This window comes from Trichosurus vulpecula, chromosome 9 (assembly GCF_011100635.1).
Source record: "Trichosurus vulpecula isolate mTriVul1 chromosome 9, mTriVul1.pri, whole genome shotgun sequence".
Lineage (NCBI taxonomy): Eukaryota > Metazoa > Chordata > Mammalia > Diprotodontia > Phalangeridae > Trichosurus > Trichosurus vulpecula.
This window is the reverse complement of record NC_050581.1, coordinates 129,572,171-129,600,019: the sequence shown is the minus strand read 5'-3', so window position 1 is coordinate 129,600,019 and position 27,849 is coordinate 129,572,171. Positions and strand designations below refer to the sequence as shown.

The following is a 27,849-nucleotide window of genomic DNA, read 5'->3' as shown; positions in this document are numbered from 1 at the left end:
CCCTCCCTCCCTCCCTCCCTCCTTCCCTCTCTTAAGAAATAAGGACAAAGGCAGGGGGAGGGAACCTGTAAGGACAAACTAGGACCTTATTTCTGAGAAGTAGTTTAATGGGAAATTAGAGATATTTTATTAAATATAACCAAAAATGGGAGGAGGGGAACCACCTGTAAGTGTTTTTAATATAAAAATGATCATAAGTCCCCAGATCCCATGATGGTTATGACTAAGTTAAAAGATTATACTTATTATTTATTTCTACTTAAGGTTGCTGAGAGGACTGCAGAGACACAGAGATGGAGAACTGGAAGAGACAGAGAGATGGAGAGACAGAGAGAGAACTTGAAGGGCTGAGAGAGAGGACTGCAGAAACAAAGAGATGAAGAACTGGAAGAGACAGAGAAACACAGAGATGAAGAGAGAGAACTGCAAGGGCTCTGAGAACTTCAAGGTCTATCAGAACTACAAGCTCTCAGAACTGCAGGAGGAGAGGGCACAGGCAACAGACAGTTAGGATTCATGAGTGAGTATTTACAGGAAGACCCTAGCAGAGGGGAAGGTTACAGGATGGTTTGGCTCCTTGCTGCAATGTTGTGTTTTAATTTCCTTGCTATTACACTGAAGTAGACTTACTGGTTTTGAGATACAATTGTTGCTATGTCAAACTGGAATTACTGGTTGGGGGATTTTATCCTCTGGTGTCTAAATAAATGTTTTACTTCTTCTGCCTTCTACATAGAGTCTCTTATATTTTGCAATTCCAAACTACACAGGCATATTCATGGTCACCATCGATATTGTGAATTTTGCCTTACTGATACATTATGTTGCCATACAAATCAGATAGTAATAAATATATTGTCATAGATGACTTGTCATTAAGACAGGGAAGAGGATAGAGAATTATATATTATTCAGAAGGTCGAAAGCTATGTATTGTAGATAGTTTCTTCAAGATGAGTGAGTGTTCAAAGAAACAAGAAACAGAGTTAAAACTTTTTGGTACTGGTTACAAAAGAGAAATATAGATAAGTGAATTGGTATACCTAGGAACTGGGTTAACCTTTCTGAAAAACAATTTGGAATTCTACAAGAAAAGTCACTAAACAATACATATCCTCTGGCCCACAGATATCATTGCTAGGCATATAGTCCCAGGAGAACAAAGGTAGGAAGAAAGGTCATGTCTGTGTGTATATACACACATAAACATATATATGCATATATGTGTGTTCATAAAATGTTTACATATCATAATATAACAAATAATCATTATAATCTATCATAGATATATTAAATATATTATAAATATATATTGTATATTATAAATATATACAGCTTTTTGTGATAATAAAACATTGAAAACAAGTGGGTGCTTATTAAGTTAGGAATACATGAATAAAATGTGATGTTTTAATATTAAAGACTATCATTGTATCACAAAAACTATGACTAGAAGAGATGTAGAGAAAGATGGAAAGATATATGAAATAATGTAAAGTGAAAGAGACAGAGCCAGGATCACACACACACACACACACACACACACACACACACACATACACTGACTCCCCTGCAAAAAATGAAAAGAACATTAAAGGAAAGCTCAGCAATGTCTTTGACTGACCAATCTTGATCCCAAATAAGAAATGAGAGATTGCATCTCCATCTTTCCTTGGAGAGAAGGAAGACATTGACAGCATACTGTTACAAACGCTGTCAGACATGGCTGTTGTGTTGGTTGGTTTTGCTGATCTGTTACAAGGGAAGCCTCACTTCTGGGTAGGTCAGGAGCAGTGTCAGGAAAAACTTGCTAACACTGAGACCTGATTAGAAAGCACTGCCTCGAGAGGTGATGACTCCCTCCATTAAGGATATCTTCAAGCAAAGGCTACCCTTTTCTTCAACTTATTTTATTATTGATGCTACCTTTTACACTATCATATCAAATTAAAATAGACAGAAACTCTAATACAAAAAAAGAAAATATCTTGAAATAAATTACCCAACATTGAAGAAAAATATGTGGGGTGTGTGGGTATGTACATTGTGTTTAAGTCAACATGAAGTTTATTTAGTCAACCAGAGTAAAGAAGGAAAAAAAATTGTAAAAAAAAAAAAAAAAACCTTCCATGGATATTTCTAAGGCATACATTGTTTGGGAGAAAGCTAGTAACACAAACAAGCAAACAAACTAGAAGGAAGAAACAGAGAGAAAGAAAAACGAAATTCAACAAGGAATACCATGCAGATATCTCCAAACAGGAACGGTAGGGTTTTTAAAAAGTTTTTGTTGATATTTTCTATTTCTTGCACCACCGTGGTTAGCCTAAGTATCCTTTGTATCTTTACCCCTCCTCATCCCAGAGAGCCAGATAATAAATAGCATTTTTAGAGAGGGAAAACAGCACAGCCAATCAATAAATTGAAAAAGTCTCAAAACACATGCAATGTATAACACCTATGGACCTCCCAACCTTCCAAAGGGGTGGGTTACAGGCATCTTCTCATATTTCTTCATTCAAGTCCTGCTATAATTTTGTTACATTTACTTTTGGGTTTTTGGTATGTAGTTTTCATTTACACTGTTGTGGTTACTGTGTGTGTTGTCTTTTTTAGCTGTGCTAACTTCACTTTGCCTCAGTTCATATAGTTCTTTTCATGTTTTTTCTATATTCATCATTTCTTATAGCACAGTAATCTCCATTATATTCATGTACCATTTCCCAATTGGTGGGCATCTACTTTGTTTCCAACTCTTAGCTATAACAAAAAATGCTGCAATAAATTTTTTGGGGTATACAAGGACTTCCTTTTTATCAGTGGCTTCCTTGAGGTATAAACCCAGGTTCAAAGGGTATAGGCATTGTAGCCCCTTTATTTGCATTATTCCAAATTGCTTTCCAAAATGACTGTATCATTTTGTACCTTGTATTAGTGTGTCTATTCTTCCACAATCCTTCCAACATTGGCTGTTGTATTTGAGGGGTTTTTGCCATTTTTGACTAAAAAATGATTATTAAATAACCAATTGTTAATATTGGAGAGATCTAAGATCTTTTACCTTCCTATTTGCTCATTCTCTACTAGGTCAAATCAGTGCCTGCAGAACAGGGCAGCCCATGAGACTGGATTTTACATTCTCCTCAAGCTTGTTCAGTCCCCACTCATCTGGGAAAGCTTACTTCTGATTAAAGAGTTAAAAAGAACATAATCTAGGTGAATTCTGGCCCACTGTGTTCTACTCAGGCTTGGGTAGGGGATAGATCCTTTGCCTAGATTGCCTGAGGATAGGGGTTGTCTGAAAATAAGAGTGACATAATCAAAGTCACATTCCCCCAGCCCTTCATTAGAATAGGCCCACCATTTATTATAATATTCATTCTCTCATTAAGTGTTAACCAATCAGAGATGATTGCTGCCTATCAGGAATACCCACTCTTCCAATGGTATATAAGTGTCAAGAGGCCTCCAGAAGGGGTCTTTGATTTACTAGAGAAGACCATCCTTTTATTAATTATTTGTTAGCCATAATTAATAAAATGATTAGTTACATAGAAATCATTTTATATATCATATGACAATTTGAAGGGTGTAAAGTGAAACCTTATGGTGGTTTTGATTTGTATTTCTCTTACTATTAGTGATTTGGAGCCTTCTTTAATATCATTATAAATACTTTGGAGTTCTTTTGAGAACTGTTTGGAACCTTAGCATTAATGTAGCTTTCTTTTTCTCATTTTTCTGAAGATTTGGAAGAGAATTTAGAGATTATCTATTTGAAAAACCTCATGTTGCAGGTGAAGAAACCTGGAGAGGTGGCATGACTTACACGAGGGAGTATTTCTACTTAGTAATAAAATGAGAAATAGAACCAAGTATTCCAAACTATTTTGAATTCATCTTTACATTGTGGGTAGAGACCTGGCCTTGGAGTCAGAAGACTGAGGTTCCAGCCCGGCCTTTGACATGTTTTATCTATGAAACCCGGAGTAAGTCGAAACTCTTCCTATTTGAGGAAACATTATAAGGCTCTAAGATGAAGAGAAGGTGCTGTTCTGCATTGGTAGAAGGGGTTTCCTTTTCTATTTTCCCTTTGTCTTCCAATTCTTATAGATCTGGACAGTTTTCTTTTAGGATTTCTTAATATATGTTACCCAAGTTTTTCCTTTGGTCAAAATTTTGGGGAATTTTGGTGACTGCTAAATTATCTCTTCTAAATCTGTTTTCAAGGATAGTGTTTTCTGAGAGTATTTTGAATATTTGGGTTTTTTTGGTTTTTAGCATTATTCTAATATTTTTTATAATCTCATGGAATTATTAAGTTCTGTTTGTCCCATTCTATTTTTCAGGAAGTACACTGCTCAAGTAAGATTTTTCACCTTTTATTCTAAGGTATTTGCCTCCCATTTTCTTCCCCTTAGAGTTCTAATTCTATTTTTGTTTGTTTGTTTCATTTCTTTCTCCATATTTGAAGTCTTTCTGGTCAAACTATTCTTTCTCTGTGGCTTTATCTGTATTTGTTATTGGATTACAATCTTCTGGATTTGCTTCTTGGCCTTCTCTTAAGCCTTATTTTGGTCTTCATTGTATTCAGAATATTCTTCTATCTATTCCTCCATCTAGTTTCAGTTCCTGGACTGAGACTTCATGGCAGGGGAAATTTCTGGTCACCTCACACTATTGAATGGAGTGGGCAGGCCTTATTTGGTCTAGAGCAGCTAGGTAGGACAGTGGATAGAGAACTGTTGGTCTGAAGTCAGGAAGATCTGAGTTAAATCCGGCCTTCAGCCACTTACTAGCTGTGTGACCCTGGGCAAATTACTTAACCTGTATTTGCCTCAGTTTCCTCAACTGTCAAATGGAATATCAATAACACTTGCCTTTCAGGGTTGTCATGAAGAGCAAATGAGATAATATCTGTAAAGTGCTTAGGGCAGTGTCTACTATACCCTAAGTACTATATAAATGTTGGCTATTATCAGGTATTATTGGCCCCTCTGTAGACTGGGTGCTCCTCCTGCTATTGTTTTTGATTGGGTGGTTGGCGACAAATCCATCCTCTACCATAATCCCTGGCTTCTGCCTCTATCTTCCAGTGGCACACTTTGAGTCCTAGACACAGTTTCATATATGCTTACTTTTCATGGCCCTATTCACACCACCATTACCCTTCTTTGACCCTAATTTATCATAATCATATGTAAAACCTTAGAAAATAGTGAAAATTTTGCCTCTTCGTTAACAAAGGAAGATTTTTTTAAATAAATTACAAATTAAATGACGATTTGAAAAGATACTAAAAATCACTACTAGCAAAAAAAAATGAAAATTAATACAAGTATAACCTAATGAAAGAATAAGAATATATGTGTTAGATAGACTGTGGGAAGGCCATCACACAAATACACTTCTGGTGAGTTTGTCAATATATATGTATGTGTATAGATATGCGTATATGTGTGTGTATTCAAACATACAAAGATATATACCTATGGTAAATCCTTTCATATTCAATCTATTTTAACTTAAATGTAGTATGTGGTCTTAGATGTTAGTTTAATTCTAATTCTTACCAATTGCTTTCCTGTTTTCCCAGCAGTTCATGTCAAAAGGAGTCTTTTCTCCAGGTAACTGGGTTATTGAACTCAATTGATTAAGATTCTTCCTATTAATAATATTCTACTGATTTACTTTCCTACTTTTTCAAACAGTACCACATAGTTTTGATGATTTCTGCTTTATAAAAATAATGAAGTCTGCAAGGGCTATTCCTTCTTTATTCCATTTTTTTCTCATAATTTCCCTTGAGATTCTATATCTTTTGTTCCTCAAAATGAATTTTGTTATTATTTTGTCTTACTCCATAAAGTCGCCTCTCGGTAGTTTGATTGATATAGCACTAAATCTGTAACTTAATTTAGGTAGAGTCATTTTTATTATAGTTGTGCAGACCAGCTATTAGTATTACCTCTCTCTCCAATTATCTGTCTTTTTAAAAATTTCTTTTAAGCCTGTTTTGTAATTGTATTCATATGTCTAGAGTATGCTATGGTAGATTTATTTCCAAATATGTTAGATAGTTTATTACTATTTTGAATATAATTTCCTCTTCTATTATTCCCTCCTGGATTTTGTTCTTACTATATGAAAATGCTGCTGATTTTAGTGTGTTTATTTGCACCATGCTACTTTACTATCTTTTAATGGTCTCAATTAATTTCTTTCCTGATTCTCTGGGGTTTTGTAAGTAAACCATTAAAAAGAGAGAAAATTTAGCCTCCTCTTTGGCAGAGAAACAAATTTTAAAGGAATTGCAAACTATAAATGACTATTTTAAAATATACTAAGATGATTAATAGTAAAGAGAAATAAAAATTAACACAAATATTACCCAATTTAAAAAAAGAAAATTTCCAGTTTAGAGAAATTCTGGGAAGACTGCCACATAAATACATTTTTGATGTGGTAGTGAAGTGCTCCAATAGTTTTAGATATCACATTAGAACTATAAAAGAGACAAGACTAAATTGTCATTATGTTGTAATCCATTGGTACCACTACTGGGTACAGATGTGAGACACAGAGAGAAAAAGAGAGGGACAGAGACATACAGAGAGACAAAGACAGAGAAAACAGAAAGAGATTAGATATCGATATAAATATATGTACATCTGTAAATATTCATATCAGCATTAAATGTGGTAGCAAGAAACTAGACAAAAAGTATGCACTAATAGAGGAAACCTGAAAACTGCAATGTATAATGTAATCTATTATTGTGTAAAAAGAAATGATGACTACAAGGGATACAAAGAAGCATGGGAAAATTTGTATAAACTTATGCAAGATGAAATAATCAGAACCAAAGTACAAATATGCATAATAACTACAATGATACAAATGGGGGGGGGGAGGAAATCACTAAAAGGAAGCCCAATTCTAAACACAAAACACTAAACACAAAACATTGACTCCCCCAGAAAACAAGATCTGAGGTATATTTCCTTAGAAGGGAGGAAGGGATTTTTAGGGCAGAACTTTGTATTTATTTTCAGATGTAGTCACTATATCAGGGCTTTTTGCTAAGTTTTTGCTATCTGTTACAATGGAAGTTTCAATGGCTGGGTAGGGGAAAGAAGAGAAAATTATTTTTTACCTTCTATAAATGTGATATGGAGACAAAAGGTATAATTTTAAAAGTTTAAGCAACAGTTTAATGAATGAATAAATTAGTCACTAAATCAGGGCTTTTTGCTAAGTTTTTGCTATCTGCTACAATGGAAGGTTCAATGGCTGGATAGGGGAAAGAGGAGAAAATTATTTTTCCCTTCTATAAATGTGATATGGAGACAAAAGGCATAATTTTAAAAGTTTAAACAACAGTTTAATGAATGAATAAATTAGTCACAGTTTATATAGTATCAATATTTGCATAGTGTGATGTGAGTGTGCTTATTTCAAGCTAATTGGGGACACTGAGGGCTAAATTGCCTTAAATAGCATCTGGTCAGAAGCCAATTGAAAATGAAATAAGGAATGGATAAAGAAGATAAATTTAATGATCCTATTAAGATATGTCTGTCTACACTTCTTGTCCATCCATGTCTCTATCTTTATGTCTCTGTCTCTCACTTTTTTGTTTTCTTCATTCTCCCCCTCACTTCTTCTGTTATTTTATTTTTTAAGCTCCGTACTCCATTAAAGGCTTCTTCTAATATCTCATTATGGTATGGATGAGACCTGGGCTTCTAGAAAGCTATTCTTCCTGGCTATAAGTTCTGCCAGTCCCAACAAACTATTTGTTGGCTGAGGATTAGCATACCTTTCCTCACAGTATCACTGCCAGAGGATTGGCCACCAGGTGATGATTTTTTTTCCAGCACCTCATCAAACCATCTACTAAGGCATGGAGAAGTTGTGGTATGCATTCATAGAGAGAGTATTCATGTGTATAAAATTATAGATCCTTGAAATATTGAAGTGTTGAAGTAAGAAACTGTACAAACCTGACACTTTTTTAAAAATAGCATACCCCAAAGATGCAATTCATTAATCCAGTCAATTAACTCCAGATTCTAAGACGGAATCTGCATTCTTCAACCACATAAAATAACACAGCTAATTTACATTCAACTTTTCCATCATGGTGACATTAGTAGAAAATCTAGTTTGCAAGTATACCATAACTCAAGATTTATAACTCACTTTTAAGGGTCCTGCAATGAGATAATTTCTGTTCTTGTCAACCTATACATAAAAAAATGATTGCAGAAACAACTCACCTATAGAAAGCAGATTCATCCTGACTGCCAAAAAGTATTAAAATCATAGACTCATTGAATTTTTAGAACTTGAAGGGACTTTAGAGAGTATCTATTCTAAACCTCTCACTTTAGAGATGAGGCTTCAGAGGCCCTGGAAAGTGGTGACTTTGCCCAAAATGACACAGATGCCCAAGATGAGTAGCAGCCAGGTAGAGGACATTTTACATTTGGTGTGCTTTTATTGGTTAAGAGATCAAGGTAAACATCCTTGTTGCTTTTCACATTCATATTGAAAGTGGTTGGAAGTTCTTTTTTCATTTTAACATGTTATCCTTTTAAATGGTAAAATGTGATTTGTAAATAATTACCGTACTGTCTCCAGTTCACAGAAGGTGGTAAATGTTGCCACAGAATTAGGTTGTTTAGGTGATTTAGATAAGATGGTAAGGCATGAAACCCCTTCTGATTATACCAGACCTAAAAAGGAGAGAAATTTCAATGAACTTCACATTATAAATTCAGAGTGATGGAAAGAGCACTGTACTTGGAGGCAAGGCATCCAGATTCAAATTCCAAGTCCAATACTTATTGACTGTGAGACTCTTGGAAAATCATATAACTCCTCTGAGCTTTGGTTTCCTTATTTTTAAAATAGAGGTAATAATACTTGTACTACCTTCTTCATATGTTAATATAGAAATAGCATTTTATAAACCTTAAATTGCTTTTTAGTTCTTATTAAACCTGAAAAGCACATAATAATGTAATCTAAGCCAACACCTAATTCAGGAAATATACAGTTTTCTAATGGAAATTCAGAAGTTTGTTAATAAGTGATGGTCAGGTCTAGAAAGAACCTGGGTCTTCTGCCTACAGACAGTGCTCCTTCCATCTATACTAACTCCTTCAAGTCTTCACATAGATTTCTGAGTTCTAGGCACTGAGCCCTGACAAGAAGCAATAGATTCCAGCCAACTTTCTTCTTACCTTAAATAAAATTTACAGCTAAAAACAGATGTTCCCCAGATACGACTGAATGTAGCCTTATAATTAGGTTCTCAAAGTGAGTATGAATTATAAGCATTTTTTTATTTTCCATTTTTATGCAAATAAAATTTGATTGGCAAATTAAATAGTGCATGAAAGCATCAGAAAAAAAATCTCCAAAATAAATAAATATTTCACATTAAGCATTGTTATTTAAAATAAACATTTGCAGAAAGTGGCAAATGGAATAACATGCCACCATTACATGCGACAATAATGAAGAAAAATTTGCTAGTTGGAAAGACTTCAAGAAAGGGTTTAAAAGTTGGATAATATGCATTAAAGAGAAAGGTTTATTTAATTGGCCATGTCTGAAATGAGGTGAAAAGTAAAAAACAAAAAATAATGATTGTTCAGCCTTGAGGTTTTTAAGTGTTTTTAAGAATAGTCAATTTATTCAAGTCTTAGCCATAACTTAGTTGATGAAACTTTTCATTTCTCTGGTTGACTTTTTGTTCTTTAAGCCAAATAATCCAGTTTGACAGAACTTTGAATTGGCGGAACTATGTATGGATTCCTGTACATAGAAATAGGTTCTCCAGATGCACCTGGAACCCCCTAGTTCAGAAACTCCTTTATATCCCCCAACATACAAAGACCCACAATCACACAATATCAGTTTACTTCTTTACCTCTATCTCTTAGAATATTGAGTTTCTTTCAAGGCTTATCTCATATGACATCTCCTATAGGAAGTTTTTTTTTTATTTCCTGTTAGTGCTCTTTCCTTCATTCCCAAATCAATTTACACACTTGTATATATGTGTCTATATGTGTGTGTATATGTATATATGTCTATGACAGTGCCTTGCATATAGCAGATGCTGAATAAATGTTTGTAGGACATAATTAGACTGAACTGGAATCCAAACTGTAGGTCAATCCATTACTGGAACCAAGCGGGAGACAATAAAGCTTGGGAACAACAGAAGCAAGATGAACATCGTCTTGGATGTGGCCAAATAATTCCCAGAAGACATGAATAGCTTCTAGGTTGGATTAGTTTTCTTTGACAAAATCAGAAAGCCATTTAGGATCCTAAATTCATATAGGGAGGTAACCAGTGGCTCAAAGGAAGTCTATCAATGAGGTGACAATATCTCCTCAAGATACTTGACAAATTGTTCATCATTTTACTAATAATAACTGATTGTACAACTTCTTCCCACCATCACAAGGGATCACTTACTCTGGCAAATTACACTACCACCAAAAATTAATAGGATTTTAAGATTCAATTAATTACATGACTTGCTATATACTTAGGTTGTTTTTTTTCTAATAGGAGAGAAATTTTGGGAGAAGTCGATAATAACAAGATTTAATAAAATAGTCCCAAAGCAGTTTATCAGTGATCATAGACATACATAACACCTCCTTAAAATTTAGGCTAAATTTGAGGAAGAGTTTTTTGGGTTTTTTTTAAGTGGGAGATATCTAAAGCACTAAAGCATCTTAGGAAAAGCCCATGGAATTTACTTCCCTTTAAACCTAAATTCTATAAAACTTAATGAACATTGGCCTCCATATACAAGACATTCAGCCTCAAGGCAAGGAATCATTGGCTGCCCATTTGGATCTCATTGCAGAAATGTATAGTCTTGGGTAAGGATTCCTCAGAAGGAGGTGCTAAATAGTTAGAAGCAAAACTTTTCCAATTGACACTGAAGCTCAGAAAACCAGAGTTAAGAATATAGAGCAAAGAAAATACAGTCATGGCCTTGCAATCTAATAGACTGAAGAATGGTGCATTGCATTTGTTTTCATGAGGAGATGGTTCTCCTACAAAGCCAAGAGGTTAGATATTTCAACATATTTCAATGTTTTATGGAAGGTGCATACTTTTTAGGGCAGATGGAACATTGATTAGTGGGTTCATACAGTCAATAGCTGAATGAAATAACTTTAGGGGCCTCAGTGGGAGATTTCCTATAGTATAATGAATCATACACTCGGGGTATTCACATGCAAATTTTCATTTTCCCTTCAAAAAGGCTATGTAAATTGTACATTGTATGTCTGGTGAACAGGCCCTAAAGGTTGAAGTAAAAGACTGGTCATTAATTACTGAAAGGTTAATGCAATAATTTGACAAGACATCAGCCAAAAGCAGCTTCCAGGAGGTATTTCAGATAACAGACTGCCCTTTCTGAGTCTAATGTAACATTGTGAGAGTGTTCTGCTATGAAGGGAGGCACTTTCTCACTGATCATGCAGTTATAATTTATTCCCCTACTCATGGCAGGGGAAAGACATGCCAAATAACACTAGAAATACTGACAAAAGCCAGTGCACAAACATGTCAACACAAAAGACTAATCTAATCAAAGACAGAAAGGAGCAGGTGTCAGAGAAATACATAAATCATAGAACACTCTCATCAGACAACCAGTGGCACTGCCAAGGGCTTCATGTGAGTTATACAAGTGATGGACAAAACAGGAGGAGGGAGAGGGTGATTTCTAAAGTAAAGACATCACTATGTACTTTGACTATAAAGGTAAAATGGAAAACCAAGTTTTATGTCTCAGAAATTAAAATTCAAATATAAAAATATCTTAAGATAAAAAATAAAAATATCTTCCCCCTAAGAATCTATACCACTGGAGGGTTTATCTACATTGATGAAGCTAAATCCATTGAGTTTTTCTATTGTTGCTGTTCTCTATCTGTCCAGAACTATGATCTCACCAGTGTGTGGAACTCCTGCTGTGTAAGCTCTTTTCACTGCATCTATCTGTATCACTCAATCCATATAGTTGGTAGCCTCCAGGTATATGCTGGCCTCCAACATACTGACCTTCCTTTCTCAAGAAGTTCTGAATCACAATCTTTGTCTCAATAAAAACTCCAATCCTCATAATGAATATCTATGTTAATGTGCCCTTGAACCCCCTGGTCTCTAAGTTCATCAATCTCCTTTTCTCCTCAAGCCTATAATTTGCCTCCAGTCAATCAGAAAATATTTTGTAAGTACCTACTATGTGCCTAGCACTGTGCTAAGAAGTGAGGATACAAATAAAGGCAAAAAACAGCCCCTGATCTCAAGGTTTACAATCTAAAGGAGAAGAAAATAAGTAAATACTTACCTATAAACAATATACATGCGGGATAAGAAAAAGGAAGAGAGAACAAGCATTTACATAGTGCCAACTACATCCCAGGCACTGTGCTAAGTGCTTTACAATATGATTTCATTTGATCTTTACAATAACTCTGCCAATTTATTATCCCCATTTTGTAACTGAAGAAACTGAGGCAGTCAAAGATTAAACCCCTTGCCCAGGATTACACAGCTAATAAGTATCTGAAGTGGGATTTGAACTCAAGTCTTCCTGACTCCAGGTCCAGTGCTTTGCCCACTGAATCATCTAGGATAAATTACATGTTGTCAACAAAGGGAAGATAGTAGCATTAAGAGCGATCATAAAAGTTTGCTAGCAAAGAATAGGACTTTAGCCGAGATCTGAAGGAAGCCAAGAGGTGGAGCTGAGGAGAGAATTACAGGCATGAGGGACAACAAGAATGGCCATAGCTTATTTATTATAATCATTACCCATCATAATCATTACCCATCATAATCATTTACCAATGGATGGCCCCAATACTAGCAGGAACAGCTTGAGACAGAGCGGAGCTTGGCATCTGCCCCTAATGATCCAGTTGCTGCCCTCAGACCTGTCAACAGGCACTGAAAGAGCAGCAGGAGCAGGGATTTGTTTGTTTTTTTTTTGTCCAGTTCCTACTCTCAGCTAGATGTTGACCCCACCATCCCCACCTCTACCTCTTCCTGAGGTCATTCAAAACCTCGCTCCATTTCAAATTCTGGGATCACTATCCCCTTCCCAAAAGTCATTGGCCAAGGGCCCTCTGCCCTCCTATTACTCCCCAAATTCCAATTACTACCTGCCATGAAGTCCATCCTGTGTTGCTTCCTCAAATCAGACTGTGAGGTCCATGAAAAAGGAGACTTTCTAACTTTTCTATTTATATTTCCAGAGCTTAGAATAGTGTTTGGCGCATAGTATGTGCTTACTAAGTGCTTTATCCTTCCATTCCATACTGCCTACAAACATGTTCAGGTCCTCCAGACTCTTAAAAAACTGAACTTTGACATTCTTTCAAACTTTTGTCCTATATCTTTGTTTCTCTTCACAACCAAACATCTTGAAAAAGTCAACTTATACTCACTGCTTTCCACTTCATCTGCCATTCACTTCTCAACCAATTAGAAAATGATTTCCAAACTCTACACAAACTACTCTCTCCAGCTTAATAATGATATCTTAGTTGGCAAATCTAATAGTCTTTTCCCACTCCTACTTAACCTCTCTACAACTTTCAACACTTACCACCTACCTCCTCTCCCTGTATGCATCTGCTTCACTTGACTTCTTGACATTATTCTTTCCTAATACTTCCCCCTTCCTTATTTAACCACTTTTTAGTCTCTTGTCTCATAATATTTACATCCTATCTACTAATATAGGGATTTTTTCAGATTCTTTTGTAGGTCCTTATAATTTTTTTCTCTATACTTTTTTTAAGTGATTTCATATCCTCCCATGGAGCTAATGATTATTTCTATACAGATGCCTACCAAAATACATTTTTAATCTAAATTTCTCTTTTGAATTCCTGTATTACTTGCTGGCTCCTTTACATCTATCTGCAGGGATGTCCCATTGGAAAAAATATAACAGTCCTATTCAGAACTTATTACCACACACACACACACCCCTTTTCTCCAAACTTGTCCATATCTGTGGAAAGCATTTTCATCATCCTCTATCACTCAGGTTAATAACCTCAGCATCTTCCTTGACTCATCATCTGCTTCATTCCCCAAATCCAATCCATTTCAAAGTCTTACCAGTCTTACAAACACAGTGTCATTTGAATGCACCACTTTCTCTCCAATCACATAGCCATTTCCCTAATTTGATCATCACTGCATCTCATCTGGATGACATTGATAACTTCCTAATTGGTCTTTTTGTTTCTAGGCTGTCCAGCTCTTCTATTTACCCTCTATATAGCTTTCCAAATAATATTTATATATCACTTCTGTGTTCAAAAATATTTAGTAACTCCCTATTGTCTCTAGGATAAAATACAAATTCTTTTTATCTGACTCCCAAGACTCTCCACAATTTCAGCCCATCCTCGACAACCCTATTAATGTTAATCTCCTCATTCTCACAATGAACACACCATTTTCATTCAAGACCTACAGGCCATTGTTCATGTTGTTGCACCATGAATCCTTCCTTGACCACTCCAGCCCTACTTATCTCTCTTTCAACCTCCTCCAGTAGCTATAATCTGTGCCACTAGCAGCAGCATCTCATTTCTGAAGATTGTTTATCCGACAACCTAAAGTTTTTAGAATACTCTTCTAGGAATTGGGAAATAACCAAAATAAAATAAGGGAAGCTTCAAAACAGATGAAACCTGCTTACAAGTCCATCAACTAAAGCCAAAGTACTTTATTTTTAGAACTTTGAAAGTTTTTGCCAATTTGTGACAATCAATCCATCAATCAACATTAGGTAAGTGCCAACTACGTGCCAGATATTGTGCCTGGTGCTAGAGATATAAAGATAAAAATTTAAAGAATCCCTATACTCAAAGAGCTTATATTCTATCAAGGGAACACAACATGTACAAATAGAAATATATACATATATGTGTGTATACATGTATTCATATATAGACACATTTATACATACATATACATGTGTGTATATATAAATATATCTAGAGATTAGAGATAAAGATATGAAAAGAGGTTGGGGACAAGGTCTAACAGATAGGAAGATGAGAAAAATCTTCATGTAAAAGTCAGCATTTGCATATTTAAGAAAATAAAAGTCTTTATGAGAGGGAGGAAGAAGGTCACTCCTGGGGTGAGAGAATGGTTAGTACAAAGTCAGAGCGATAGGAGATACGTGATGAACTGAGACAAGGCAAGTTTGGTAGGATTTTAGAATGCAGGAGGGCAGTAATAAGGAATCCTCTTAGTTATTTTTCTTATAAAATCTCATAATATAATAATAAAATCACATTTAAGGTTTATAAAGCACTTTAGGGCACCCTATGAGTTAGGCAAGGCAACCATTTTATACATAAAGAAACTAAAGCTTGAAGAAATTTAGTCTAGAATTATGCTAATAATAAAAACAGTAATAATTGGCATGCACATCATTATAGTCTTTTACTGTTTGAGAATTGTTTTATCTACAATAATTCATTTGAGCCTCACAACAACCTTATGAGATGGGCACGAAAGGTATTATCTTGATTTTCTAAATGAGGAAAACTGAGGCCGACAAATGTTAAGTGATCTGCTCAAAGAACTAGGAGCAGAATTTGAATTCATATTTTGACTCCAAATCTAGTGTACTTTCTACACTGCAATGCCTCCCTACATGGGTAAATTCCTTTCATCCTCAAAGCTCAGTTCCACTCCACTTCCATGAATCCTTTCCCGATTATTCTGGTCATTCATTGGTGTTCCTCGTCTACTGAGCTCCCACAGAATTTATAGCCTGTGCCACACATTTTATGTACTCAGAGTGAGTCCATTAACTCTTCTTTCAGACATAATTCTAACACATCTGGGTATCTGTCATCTCAGTCTACAATAGACTAGAAGCTGCAAATCAGGGAAGAGAGAACTTGGTACCAGAAGCAGACCCAACTGCAATGTAAATTCCCTGAGGCCAGAAGCCTTGTCTTATTCTTTTCACTGTAGTCTTAGGATCTCTAGAACTGTGATGAATGCAGGGCAAGTCCTGAATAAATACAAGCTAATGGATTAACCCCTTCCCTCACCGAGACAGATGCTCAAAGGCTTTAAGCATTCGAAGCCATTTTTCTCCCTGGCAGCTTTTACAAAAGAAACAGGGTCAGTTCATGACTTGCATCCATTGCTTCAGCAGACATTTGTTGAGTGGACACCATGCATTAGATATCCACTGCTGAGATTTGAATGATAGAATGCAGGGAAGAATGCTGAAGCGGAAGTTAAATAAAAGCCAAGGGAGGCAGGTCATTCCATTGTATTTTAAATCCTAAGTGTTCTAATTTAGCCCAGTATTTACTTTTACTGAGAATCTAAATGTGATGGGAAGTTTAAAAACCTCAGTATACTGTCTCTACCTTTGAGGATATTAAAAAATAAATTAGACAAAGACAAACATTCCTGGCACAAGAAAAAAAAAAAACAATATGGTGATGGTAGCCCGGAGTCAGCAAACTGGAATTTGTCATTGGTTCTGTCTCTTACTAACAACATGACCTTTCCACATTTCCTAGCTGTGTGACCTTGGGCAAGTCACTTAACCCCGATTGCCCTCCAAAAGAAAAATAATGTGACCTTTCCATACTTTCTAGCTGTGTGACCTTGGGCAAGTCATTTAACCTCAATTGCCCTCCAAAAAAAGGTAATGTGACCTTTCTAAAGTTCCATTTCCTCATCTGGAAAATTAAGGTAATAAGATTCTTCTCATTTTAATGTGAGAACCAAAAGAATGCATTTGTGTTTGTGTAAACACTCAATAGGGTCTTATTTGGATGGGTCGTCATAAAATGGAAATGACCCTGAGTTCTCAAAGACTGTGCCAGTGAAGTGCAAGTTCTAGAAATTGCTATCATGCTGAAAAAGGTTTGATTATCTTCCTGACAGGATACTTCATCTCTTTTCCAAGGAGAAAGTGAGACTCCAACCCCACTTCTATTAAAAGTTATTGATGACAAAATTTGAAAAACGGTTAGAAGAAAAGATATTGAATTAAATTAATTAAAATAATTTCAAAGAAGTTTTACTTCATACAGAAGGCAAACTCATAGAAATCAACAACAAATAGATTAAAAGGATTGAAAAAAACACCTTCGTCAACAGATGCCACTTATTTGCCAAAGAGATGTGCTAGACAAACTCAATACCAGTTTAGAATGGAAAGTTGTTGGTAAAATTTTATGGTGAAAGTGGTTGACGATGAACAATACTGCCTCCTAAGACAATATAAAGCAGTGATGAAAAATACTTTAAGGAAAACTTAGTGAGAGAGCTAAATAAGTAAAGTCATCCTGAGAACAGTTAAAAATGAAGCTGGAACAAAGATTTTAAAAATAGAATAAATATCAAAAAAGATCTGTAACAGTTTATAGTATACATTTTGCCATGAAGAACATCGAAGTAACACATTTGGATTCTAGCATCACAGCCCTAAATTTGCTTAGAGAGGAAATGAATATATCACCGTCGAAAACTAAGATGAGAAAAGCATCTGGACTAGAAGAATTATGGAAGGAGGAGGCCCACAGTGAAGGTAACACAGTTTTGAAGGTATTGATTTACAAAGTCCTAAGAAAAGAAGACATCAATCAATAAACATTTATTAAGTGCCTACTATGTGCCAGGCACTGTGCTAAGTGCTGAGGATACAAAAAGAAGAAAAAAAAAGATGGTCAGTTGGAGCAGAGACTAAAGGGAGTGAACCATGAATTGTCCAGCATGGAAAGAGGTTGAGAAGCTTTCAGATATGGCCCCCAGGGAAACCACAGGAATCAGAAAGTGAGCAAGAGGAGAAAATAGAAGGGAAAGGTGGGAAATTAAACTACTAAAGATCTCAGGAGGTAGAACACTCAATTAAAGACCTTAAGCATAGATAAGTAAACCAAGGTAATTAATAACAGAAGAGAATGGGGCCACCAGGTGAGGTAAAAGATTTCCAGCATATACAAACAAATAGTGCAAGACAAAGAAAAATATATTAACACTTCATAAGGCAGATGACCTTGTGGATACCCAAATGAGCCTGGAATTATAGCAGATGTTCCTGAGTGGTTTAAAAGAAAAAGAAGAATTCTAAAAGTACAATTTATGGCCTGAACAACAAAAATAATTGGCATAATAGAAAAACTTAAGTCCATAGTGGTAAGGGTCACAAAAGAAACAAAAGAATAACTGATTAGAAATTCAAATACACAGAAATGAAGGACAATCTGGAAGAAGAGAAGCAAAAAGCAATGACATTAAAAGAAAGCATGATCTCCATACAAGTATGACAAGTTGATCTCCAAGACAGGAGAGCCAAGTTAAGAATTATAGGTCTCCCAGAAAAACAAGATCCATCAAAAAAAATCTTAAACACCATAACACAAAAAATAATATAAGAAAATTGCCAACAACTTCTAATGACAGAAAACATGGTGTCAGTAAAAAGAATCCACAGGTTGCTTCCATTGTGTTGAATGGAAGGAAAAACAAAAACGAGAACAAAAACCAAACCCAGTACTGCAAATTCTAAGACACATAGTGGTTAAATTTAACAGTTCCACTGACAAATAACAAATTCTGCTCTCAACCAAAAGAAAGACTTTCAAACACAAAAGAAAGAAAATTTGAATATCACAAGACTACTCTGCACCCAGCAGAAACAGAAAGAGAAAACAAAATAATGTATTCTGAAGAATAAAGATCAAGAAGGAAAACAAGGTGACCTACCATGCAAATCTGAGTTTATTAGTGAAAAAAAAGATGAACATTCAATTTGTTTAATAAGGCATTTGAAACATTTCTAGAAGAAAATTAGACCTAAAGAAATTCTTTGCTTTTCAAACACCTCAGACAACAGAAATAGAAGAAGAGTAATTAAATACAGCAAACAAGAACAACAAACACAACAACAAAGAGACCATTAAGAGATTACTTTCTAAATGTACCAAAAAAAAGACAAGGATAGAAGGAATACAGAGACTTTAAAAGGACTAAATAAGAATAAGGGCCATGAATCAAAAATGAAACGTCTAGAATAGACAGAAAAGAAAGATAAATAATGAAGAAATGAGTCAAAGAAATCAGTGAGTTATTATATGAATATTTGAGATGGAAAGCCCAAACTGAGGGGATAACAGACACATTTGAGTGTAGTGGGAAGAACTTTGAATTTAAAGTCACCCATAAAATGGGCTCTAATCTGGATAGAATTTATATCTAAATGATCTCAAAAAAATAAGAAGACATGCCTTGAGTCACCTGTTCCAATATCCAACAATCCTAATGGTCTAGACCTTCTTTATATCTAATCTGTAGCCCTCCTGTTACACACCAAGTTCTATTTGTTTGGTCATTTGAGGTAACAAATTATAGCTAATCAGCTGTATCTAAGCAACTGAAAGGAAGGTCAAAAGAAGTGATAGAGGAGCGGGAAAGAGTAAGGAGAGAAGAATTTGCTGTTTTGTTGTCACCTTCCCAACAGTGAGTCCTCTACTTTAGAAAACTACAAAAGGGACTGATTATGGAGAGAAAGAGTAAATGGGAGTTAAGCTAGAAAAAGAGATGTTTCTCTAGTCCCTGCTCATTCTCTATTCATTCTAGTTCCCAAAGTAGTATCTGAGAGAGGTAAATGTTACTTTGGTCTCATATCACCCTGTCATTATCCCAAAGGATAATCTGGATAGAACTTATATCTAAATGATCTCAAAGAATTGAGAAGATATGCCTTGAGTAACCTGTTTCAATATCCAACAATCCTAATGGGCTAGACCTTCTTTACAACTAATCTGAAGCAACATAGTGGATTTAAGAAGAGGAACTCAAAAAAGCTATGATTTGGTTCCTTAAATGTTACTGACTGTGACTATTTCGACTTTTCATTTTCATGATCACATTTAAAAAGTTAACAAAAAGTATTTTACCTTCACCAGAGTTTGAGGTTTTGACATGTTTATATCTGTGTCTTGACCTTGGTTAGGGATCTTCACTCCAAAAGACCAACCTCCAAGTCTAAAAATATTAAACATAGCATCAGGTACCTAAAAAATACAGTATCAATTTAACAGTAAAGCATTTTCTTACAAAAGATCCTAACCTAAATTGACAGAATTGAAGGAATTTAAAATTGCACATTTTTGATACATCAGTCTAAGCCAGACAATACATGTAAATGGAAGCTTTGTACATAGTAGGCACCTTTCAATTGAATTCAATTGTATGAGCATTTGTTGGGCACTTATTATGCCTGGGAAAAACAAGTAGAAAAATGAAACAATTCATTCCTTGAAGGACTTAAGGATACAATGTGTAAATATATTTTTAAAAAGACATCATCATATAATACTAGTAATAAAATAATATACTTAGAATTTATATACTACTTAAAGGTTTGATAAGCACTTTACAAATATCATCTCATTTTATCTCCACAACAATCCTGAAAGAAGGTGATATTATTAACCCCGTTTTACAGCTAAGAAAACTGAGGCAAACATGAGTTAAGTAACTTCGCCAGCTCACATAGCTCGTAAGTAGATGAGTCTGATTTTGAGATCAGGTCTTCTCAAATCCAAGTCCAGCACTCTCTTCACTATGACACTTAGCTGCCATTTAGCTTAAAGGAGAAAGAAAGCCATAAAAACTAGGAGAACCATGAAAGACTTCCTTGGAAGTTGGTACATGCCTTCCACATAGCAGGTACTTAACAATGTCTGTGGAATTAAAATTGTTATCTTGGATTGCTACAGACACAATTAAGGTGTAGCATTTTTAAAACTTACAAATTTTTGTTCAACCCAGGTAGAAGTCCATGCTATTTTAAAAAGTCATGATCCTCAGCATCCAAAAATTATTAATGATTAGTTATTAATGTCCAAGGATGGGGTCTCACGAACTGCTTCTTCTTTTCCCCAAGCTGAGGATAGTTTGGGTTGGGAGAAGTTAAAGAATAATCACAGACTAGTTTTCTACTTTACCTGCCCCTATTCCTCCTGTTTCTTGAAAGATATTCTCTTCCAAGGAGGAGGTGATAAATAAAAAAAAATAAGGATGAATAAAAAAAATAACCCTTGTGTATGGAGAAATTCAGTAAAGAGAATTCCAGAAATAGCAGAGACTGTTTTTTTCTGTCTTCTTCAGTTTAGTTTGCTATCTTTGATAGGGTAATTCAGAACAAAGCAAAAGATTTTAGCTGAGGGTCATACCCAAAGGGAAAGAAAAAAATATTCACAGGTAGAAGCCTGATCAATTGAATAAACATTAATGATTCCTGTGTAGTTTTAGGGAATTTCATTATTCTTTGTGAATTATATCATTATTTTCAAGTTCTTATCACATATGAACTCTTACATCCCACTGTTTCAACCCCTCCTGTTTCAACCATAGTTAGTGTTGCTGGGTGGTATTAATAGAACCCATATCAGCTGTGATGAGAGTAAGCAATAGGGTACTACATTAGACCTCAAAATATCTCAGGGAATGAGTTTGTAAGTATGCAACCATTTGTTTAAAAGTTTGGATTCCCAAAACTACTCAAATTATTTACATACTATTTTAAAGTTACCTTGGTTTTTTTGAAGGCCACAATAAGTATTCTTCTACATCAAATGCCGAAAGATTAAACAGAATATTTCCCTTACTGTTCTTCAGGTAGGGCGCACTGGTGTTCTCTTTTGGACATTTCTGAAATTTAAAAGAAGAAATAAAGAGGAACTCATTTTTTAAACCAGAAATCCTACAGAAAACCTTAAATGATTAGCCAATAGTTTAAGAAAACCACTCCTTAAATTTACTACTATACTTCTAATCTGCATTTTACTTTTTTTTTCTCTGTCATTTTAAAAATAAATTGTGGGGATTTTGTATATTTCAGATGACTAAAATCTTTATAAGGATCCCTTGAATTTCAGAATTTCTCATTGCAATTTTACTAATTAGTTATTACAAACCCTTTTATACATGTGAATTTGGAATTACTAATAAAAATTGAAAACAAAAACTGTTTTCACAGTCAAGGTGATGACTTTAATGAACCTGAACGAAGAGCTATGCTAGGAGGATTATAAAAAGCAGTCAAAGTTCAAATAAATGCGCTTCTTTCAAAAGTATATAAAGGATATGAATGCAATGCAAATACACTTTTATTTTCTAATGAGAGTGGGAGTACTACCTCTGGAGTCAAAAGCCCTGGGTTTGAGTCTCACCTCTGATGATTATTGTGTGGTGTTTACCAAGTCATTTAACCACTCTTGGCCTCAGTTTCCTCATCTGTAAAATGAGAGGTTTGTACTAGATGGCCTCAGAGGTCACTTCCACAGCTCTAGGGCTATTAATTGTAAGATCTTAAGCCACTCCACTGGTTCTGAGAACAGACATAATCACCTCAGAATAAGAAACATGAAGGGCAGAATCAAGGGGAAAATTTAACGGGTTCAAAGTATGGTGCTTAAAAGGTGCCAACACTGTGTAGTTGAAAGGCCCTGGATTTGGAGTCAGAGGCCCTGAATTCAAACACCCAGTTCTGTGATTTCTTAGCTGGGTGATTTTAGGCAAATCACGTCCTTTCTTTCATCCTCCGTTTCCTCATCTACAAAATGAGGGTGTTAGACTAGATGACCCCATAATGTCCCTCCTATAGCTAAACCTAAGATCCTCTAATGTCACTGCTTTTGATAAGAGATTTAAGGCATATACTATTTCTCAGAAGTTTGGGTTTTTTTACTACCCAAATTTCATTGATTCTATTCTTCTATATGGACAGTGAGGTGGCACAGTAGATAGAGTGCCATACCTAGAATCAGGAAGACTCATCTTCCTGAGTTCAAACCTGGCCTCTGACAAATACTAGCTGTGTGACCCTGGGCAAGTCACTTAACTCTGTTTGCCTCAGTTTCCTCATCTATAAAATGAACTGGAGAAGGAAACAGAAAACCATTCCAATATCTTTGTCAAGAAAACCCAAAAGGAAGTCACAAAGAATCAGACACAACTGAAAAACAAGTAAACAACAACAAATTATTCTATATTCAAATAAATGCACAGGGCCTAGTGTTTGCCTTTGATGACATTCAGTCTAGGATTCCTTAAATATAAGACTTACACATGACCATGAAAAAGCTGAATGATGGAAGCTGTAAAAAGGAACTAAATTACTATGACCCTTGCCAGAAAGTTTAGAAGAAAACATTAGACTGAAAGTCTAGAGATTTTGATCATATTTCAGGCTCTATGACATTGGATAAGTCATTTGACTTCTTAAATGTTCAAGTCCCTCATCTATTAAGATACAGGACCCTGATGAGTCATAGAATCACTGTTTCTTTGGAGGGCATCAGAGTTCACCTAACTCAATTCATACCTAAAACAAAATACCATCTATACCATCCCTGATAAGAAGGCATCCACTAACATTTAAGGTCCTCCACAATCTTGTGGATAGCTGTATTTTCTAACCAGTGTTCTTTCATGCATTTGGGATGTCTATATTTTAGCTGAATTCAGCTGAAGGGAAGGGAAGGAAAGAGAAGGGAAGGCAAGTGAAAGGAGGGCAAGGGAAGGGAAAACAACATCAAAATAAACAAAGAAGAGATAGATGATTATTCAGTTAACAAGAGAAGCTAGAACCCTACAGATAAAGGAGTCAATGCTCCTCCTGGCCATGGCTTTAGTCTCCAAAAGACCTACCAAACAAGCACATGAGTCCTGGAATTCTCTGGGTGTAAACGGGTCACTTCGCCAGCATGAAAAGTTTTTTCTAATGAAGCAAAGAAGAAAGTCAGAATGATTATAAAAGATAACTTACCTATACTATCTGTATATCAATGTACCACATGATTAGGACACTTTTTACAAAGTAATGGTCTCCCACTGGTTAGGAGGCAAAGTTATGACATTTATTTTCACAGCTTGAGCTGTTGATCTGGTGACAATGTTTTATTACAATGACAACATCTCCATTATAGCAAATAATGTTCATTTTGTTCCCCATACCTAATACAGTGTTAAGTCACTCCAGGGTTTCCATTAGATGGTTGTTGGGGCTGCTGTGAGCCACAAGGCACAAGGAGAGGTACCTTCAGATATATTAGGAAAGCACCAAAAGTCCATTAACAAACACCCTGTGTTGCTCATTCCTATTCATGGTTTGACACTATAATTTAATCATCATTTAAAAAAAACTTAAGGAGAATGGATTCTGCGAAAAAGTTTATGCACATATCTTACTATAAAAATAGCTTATAGAAGAAAATGAGATAAGGAAGAAAAATTAAAAATGTAATGTATTATGCCAAATGGCATTTTTTAAATATTTCTTTTTTCCTTAACTCAACAAACACTTATTAAACATTTTAGATGCAAAGCACTCTGTCAGGTACTAGATGCTAAGAAAATAGAGAAATAAATAAGATATCACTTCTGCCCTATACATGCTTACTGCCTTAGTAAGGAAGATGAGACATATACAAAAAAAACTATAAAGCTTAGAATCCACACTAAGGACGCCCATATATATATATACATATATATATATATACATATATATATATGTGTGTGTGTGTGTATGTATGTATGTATGTATATATCACATATATATAATAGTAATTGTATTACTAAGTACTATGAGTTCCCTGGGATAGGAGAGAATTGATCTGATCCTTCTCCTCCTTTAGGGAAACAGAGGAATAGGATTGTTTGGGGTTCTAATAAATCTAATGCTCACTTCTCAACAAACTAGCCACAACAGTGAGTTTTCTCAAAAGTATCCTGAGAATTTTAAAATTCCTCACAACCAAACTTTTAAAGTTAAAGAAATAGATAAAAATTATGAACTATTATTTATACTCTGGCAGACATTCAGCCCCAAATATAAGGATGAAAATACTTTTCTTTTAAATTTGAGCAGGGCTCTTTATCAAGATATAGTCAATTTCTTATGAGATTCTACTCCAGACTCTTGCTTGATTTAAGATTCATAAAATAACCCAAAAATATTTAAATCATACTTGAATGCGCAAACTGATATTTTAGGACAGAGCTATAAAGCAGTAGAATCATTGGAACTTTTTCTCACCCATCACCTATCTAGTTAAGTAAGCAAAGTAAAAGAATCAGTTATGATGATGGACAGAGTCTTCTGGTACCAAAATCCTTTTTGTTACACACTTCTTAGCAGAAAAACAATTCCAAAAATAAAATGCTATTTGTTATGTAGAAACAAATGCCTTGACTGACAATGAGTGCAAGCTAGTGTCTCCAGTAAGTAACAATTCACAAATCAATTAATTGGATTTTGTTGTAAGCTTTGATTGGCAAGTTAACTATTTGTTCCAAAAAGAAGTTTGCCCCTGCCCACCTCCTCCACACTTTGGTCATATCCATGAGTAAACAGTGTAGTGTTTGGCTTTCTACATGTATATTCTACTTGCCCTATTTCATACCAGAGTTGGGTTCAGCAAATATTCTAACACTGGAGATGTTACTTAAGTCCTCAAATATAAACAAAGCAATATTGCTGATAGAATGTTAAGTGAAATGTCAATGATTAAATGATTCAATATGTTATCCCTAAAATTGTACTCTTTATGGGATTTTAAAGTTTGTTATTTCAAAGCATTTTCATTCAACTATAAAATCTAGTGCTTAGTGGTGTGTGTGTGTGTGTGTTATACTTACCCTGATAGATTATAAATTCCTAGTGTGCTATATGAGGGCCACGGTATCTATTTTGAACTGAGAAAAAAAGTAACAAATGCCAATTATAAAGAAAAACATCCCTTGTAGAGCTTTGAGTTGGAAAGTAGCCATTTTATTACAGTTTTAAGCCCTAAAAGTATATCTAAAACTATACAATGAAAACATGAAAATGCTAAAGGCCCCAAAGGTCTTTTCCAGGCCTTTCAATAAGTCTAGAGTCAATCTTATTTTTATGTACCAGTATTCCATAAGGGTCAATAAAAATGAGCTCATTTTTAATGTTTAATGGATGTTTCAATGTTTTTAGCTTTTAGCACTTTTGAAGAAATTAGATGCTAATATTTTTATTAATTAATCAGTGTTATATTAGCATACATTGTGCATTTACCAAAAAAATGAAAATAGTAATTATGTTGTTTGTTTTCAGTTCATAACCCATGGTAATAACCATTAGTCCAAGTCAGAAATAATTTAGCTATTTTTAATAATTTCCATTTCAATGACCAGAATTCACAGCACAGAATACCTAATATGGTCTGGAAAAGAAGCAGTTATGGTTTTCTGTTCATACTCACAGATCAGGCCGAAAATTTGCACACAGTGGATCCTGTACACTGAAGCTTCTCAGAAGGACTCTAGAAAGACCTGTGTCTTCACTTTCGCTGCTATGTGGGAAGGTAATAAAAACAGGTCTATCAGCATCAGCTTTTGATCCTAAGCACACCAGCAATTGATCTATACCTAGTTTCTTATTTCTTACTATTCTACACTTGGCAAAAGCCAAGATGAAGTCTGCCAGTTACTTAAAGTTCTGTATTAGAAGCAGTTTGGATTATTGTTACAAGTTCTGTGGCAGAGAATGAGACTCTTTTTGCCCAGTAAGAAATTATGTTTTAAATACATCATGGGAATTTAGACTTTATCCCTCATCCTCCTTATAATTTTGTTCATACATACTACAAAGATAAGTTTCAATTCAATCATTGCCCATTATTAGAAAGCCCAAACCTATTGAAGTGTGAATTAATTTACTCTATCCTCAAAGCCTGAGATTATAAATGTAAAGTTTTTATTGTCAGAAAGTAGATGACATACGTACTATAGACTTCACTATGTCTAAGTGATTTTTTGTACTATTAGCATAGGGATTTCCCAATGTGGAAATTCCCTCTGCCAATAGACCTACCATTCATCTGGAACTTACAGTCTTAGAAAGATATGTGAGACATTAATAGGTTAAATGGCCACCCAACTAGTATATGTCAGAGACAAAACTGAAACCTAAGTCTTAACGTCTACAGGGACAACTCTCTATCCTCTTTGCCATGATGCTTCTTATGATTGATTAAAACAACTTTTAATAGTGGTGTTGTTATATCAATTCGTTATACCTCACATTCCATGAAGAACAGCCCCAGTTTGGAAAGTCTACTGTGAACAGCTAGAAAAGTATATGAAATGAAAAAAAACCTAGTTCTACATACTAGGAAATAGATATTCAACAACTATTTCTAAACTATAACTGTACATCAGCATCCTAAGTCTGAAAGAAATTATTAGAAAAATTCTTCCTGTATTATGTAAAAATTCAAATAATTTTAAAGAATTTAAGATTTTCTGGCAACACTGCAGGCCTATTATAGATTCTTGACAGATATGGCTAGCCATATACAAAGTTAATATATATATATTAAAATTTGCAGTAAAGATCTTTCCTGATAACTATGCAATATTACCTGAGGAAACAGTCTTAAACTTTACAGTAAACCAGGAGGCATTTTTATAAGTGAAGAGAAATATTTTCTCCTAAAATGTTGCTTATGCAAAAAGGAGAAAGTGTTTATTTGTGGCATCCATCTTGGGGAATGTTCTGTAGCTGATTTCTGAGAGTCATGAATCCAAGAGGAAATTTCAAAGATGGTTAAAGTATCTTCAAAAGACATTTTGATCCCTACAATATATTTCATCTAAAATAACTAAAAGTAACCATAGGAAAATCAACAATCTTAATCTTTTACTTTTTTCGTAATTTCAGAGACTAGTAATACAAAGTTTTCATTA

At 34.8% G+C, this 27,849-nt stretch overlaps 1 protein-coding gene across 1 annotated transcript in view; it reads right to left on the bottom strand.

Moving 5' to 3' along the window:
• Positions 1-27,849, bottom strand: part of ABCA13 (ATP binding cassette subfamily A member 13) — a 519,839-nt gene that overhangs the window by 162,831 nt on the left and 329,159 nt on the right. Inside the window, exons 49-53 of the mRNA XM_036739641.1 lie at positions 26,364-26,453; positions 23,779-23,848; positions 21,659-21,777; positions 20,019-20,106; positions 8,633-8,741 (exon numbers count right to left, since the gene is read on the bottom strand). Of these exons, the coding sequence (XP_036595536.1) occupies positions 8,633-8,741; positions 20,019-20,106; positions 21,659-21,777; positions 23,779-23,848; positions 26,364-26,453 (476 nt within the window). The remainder of the gene's footprint in view (positions 1-8,632; positions 8,742-20,018; positions 20,107-21,658; positions 21,778-23,778; positions 23,849-26,363; positions 26,454-27,849) is intronic.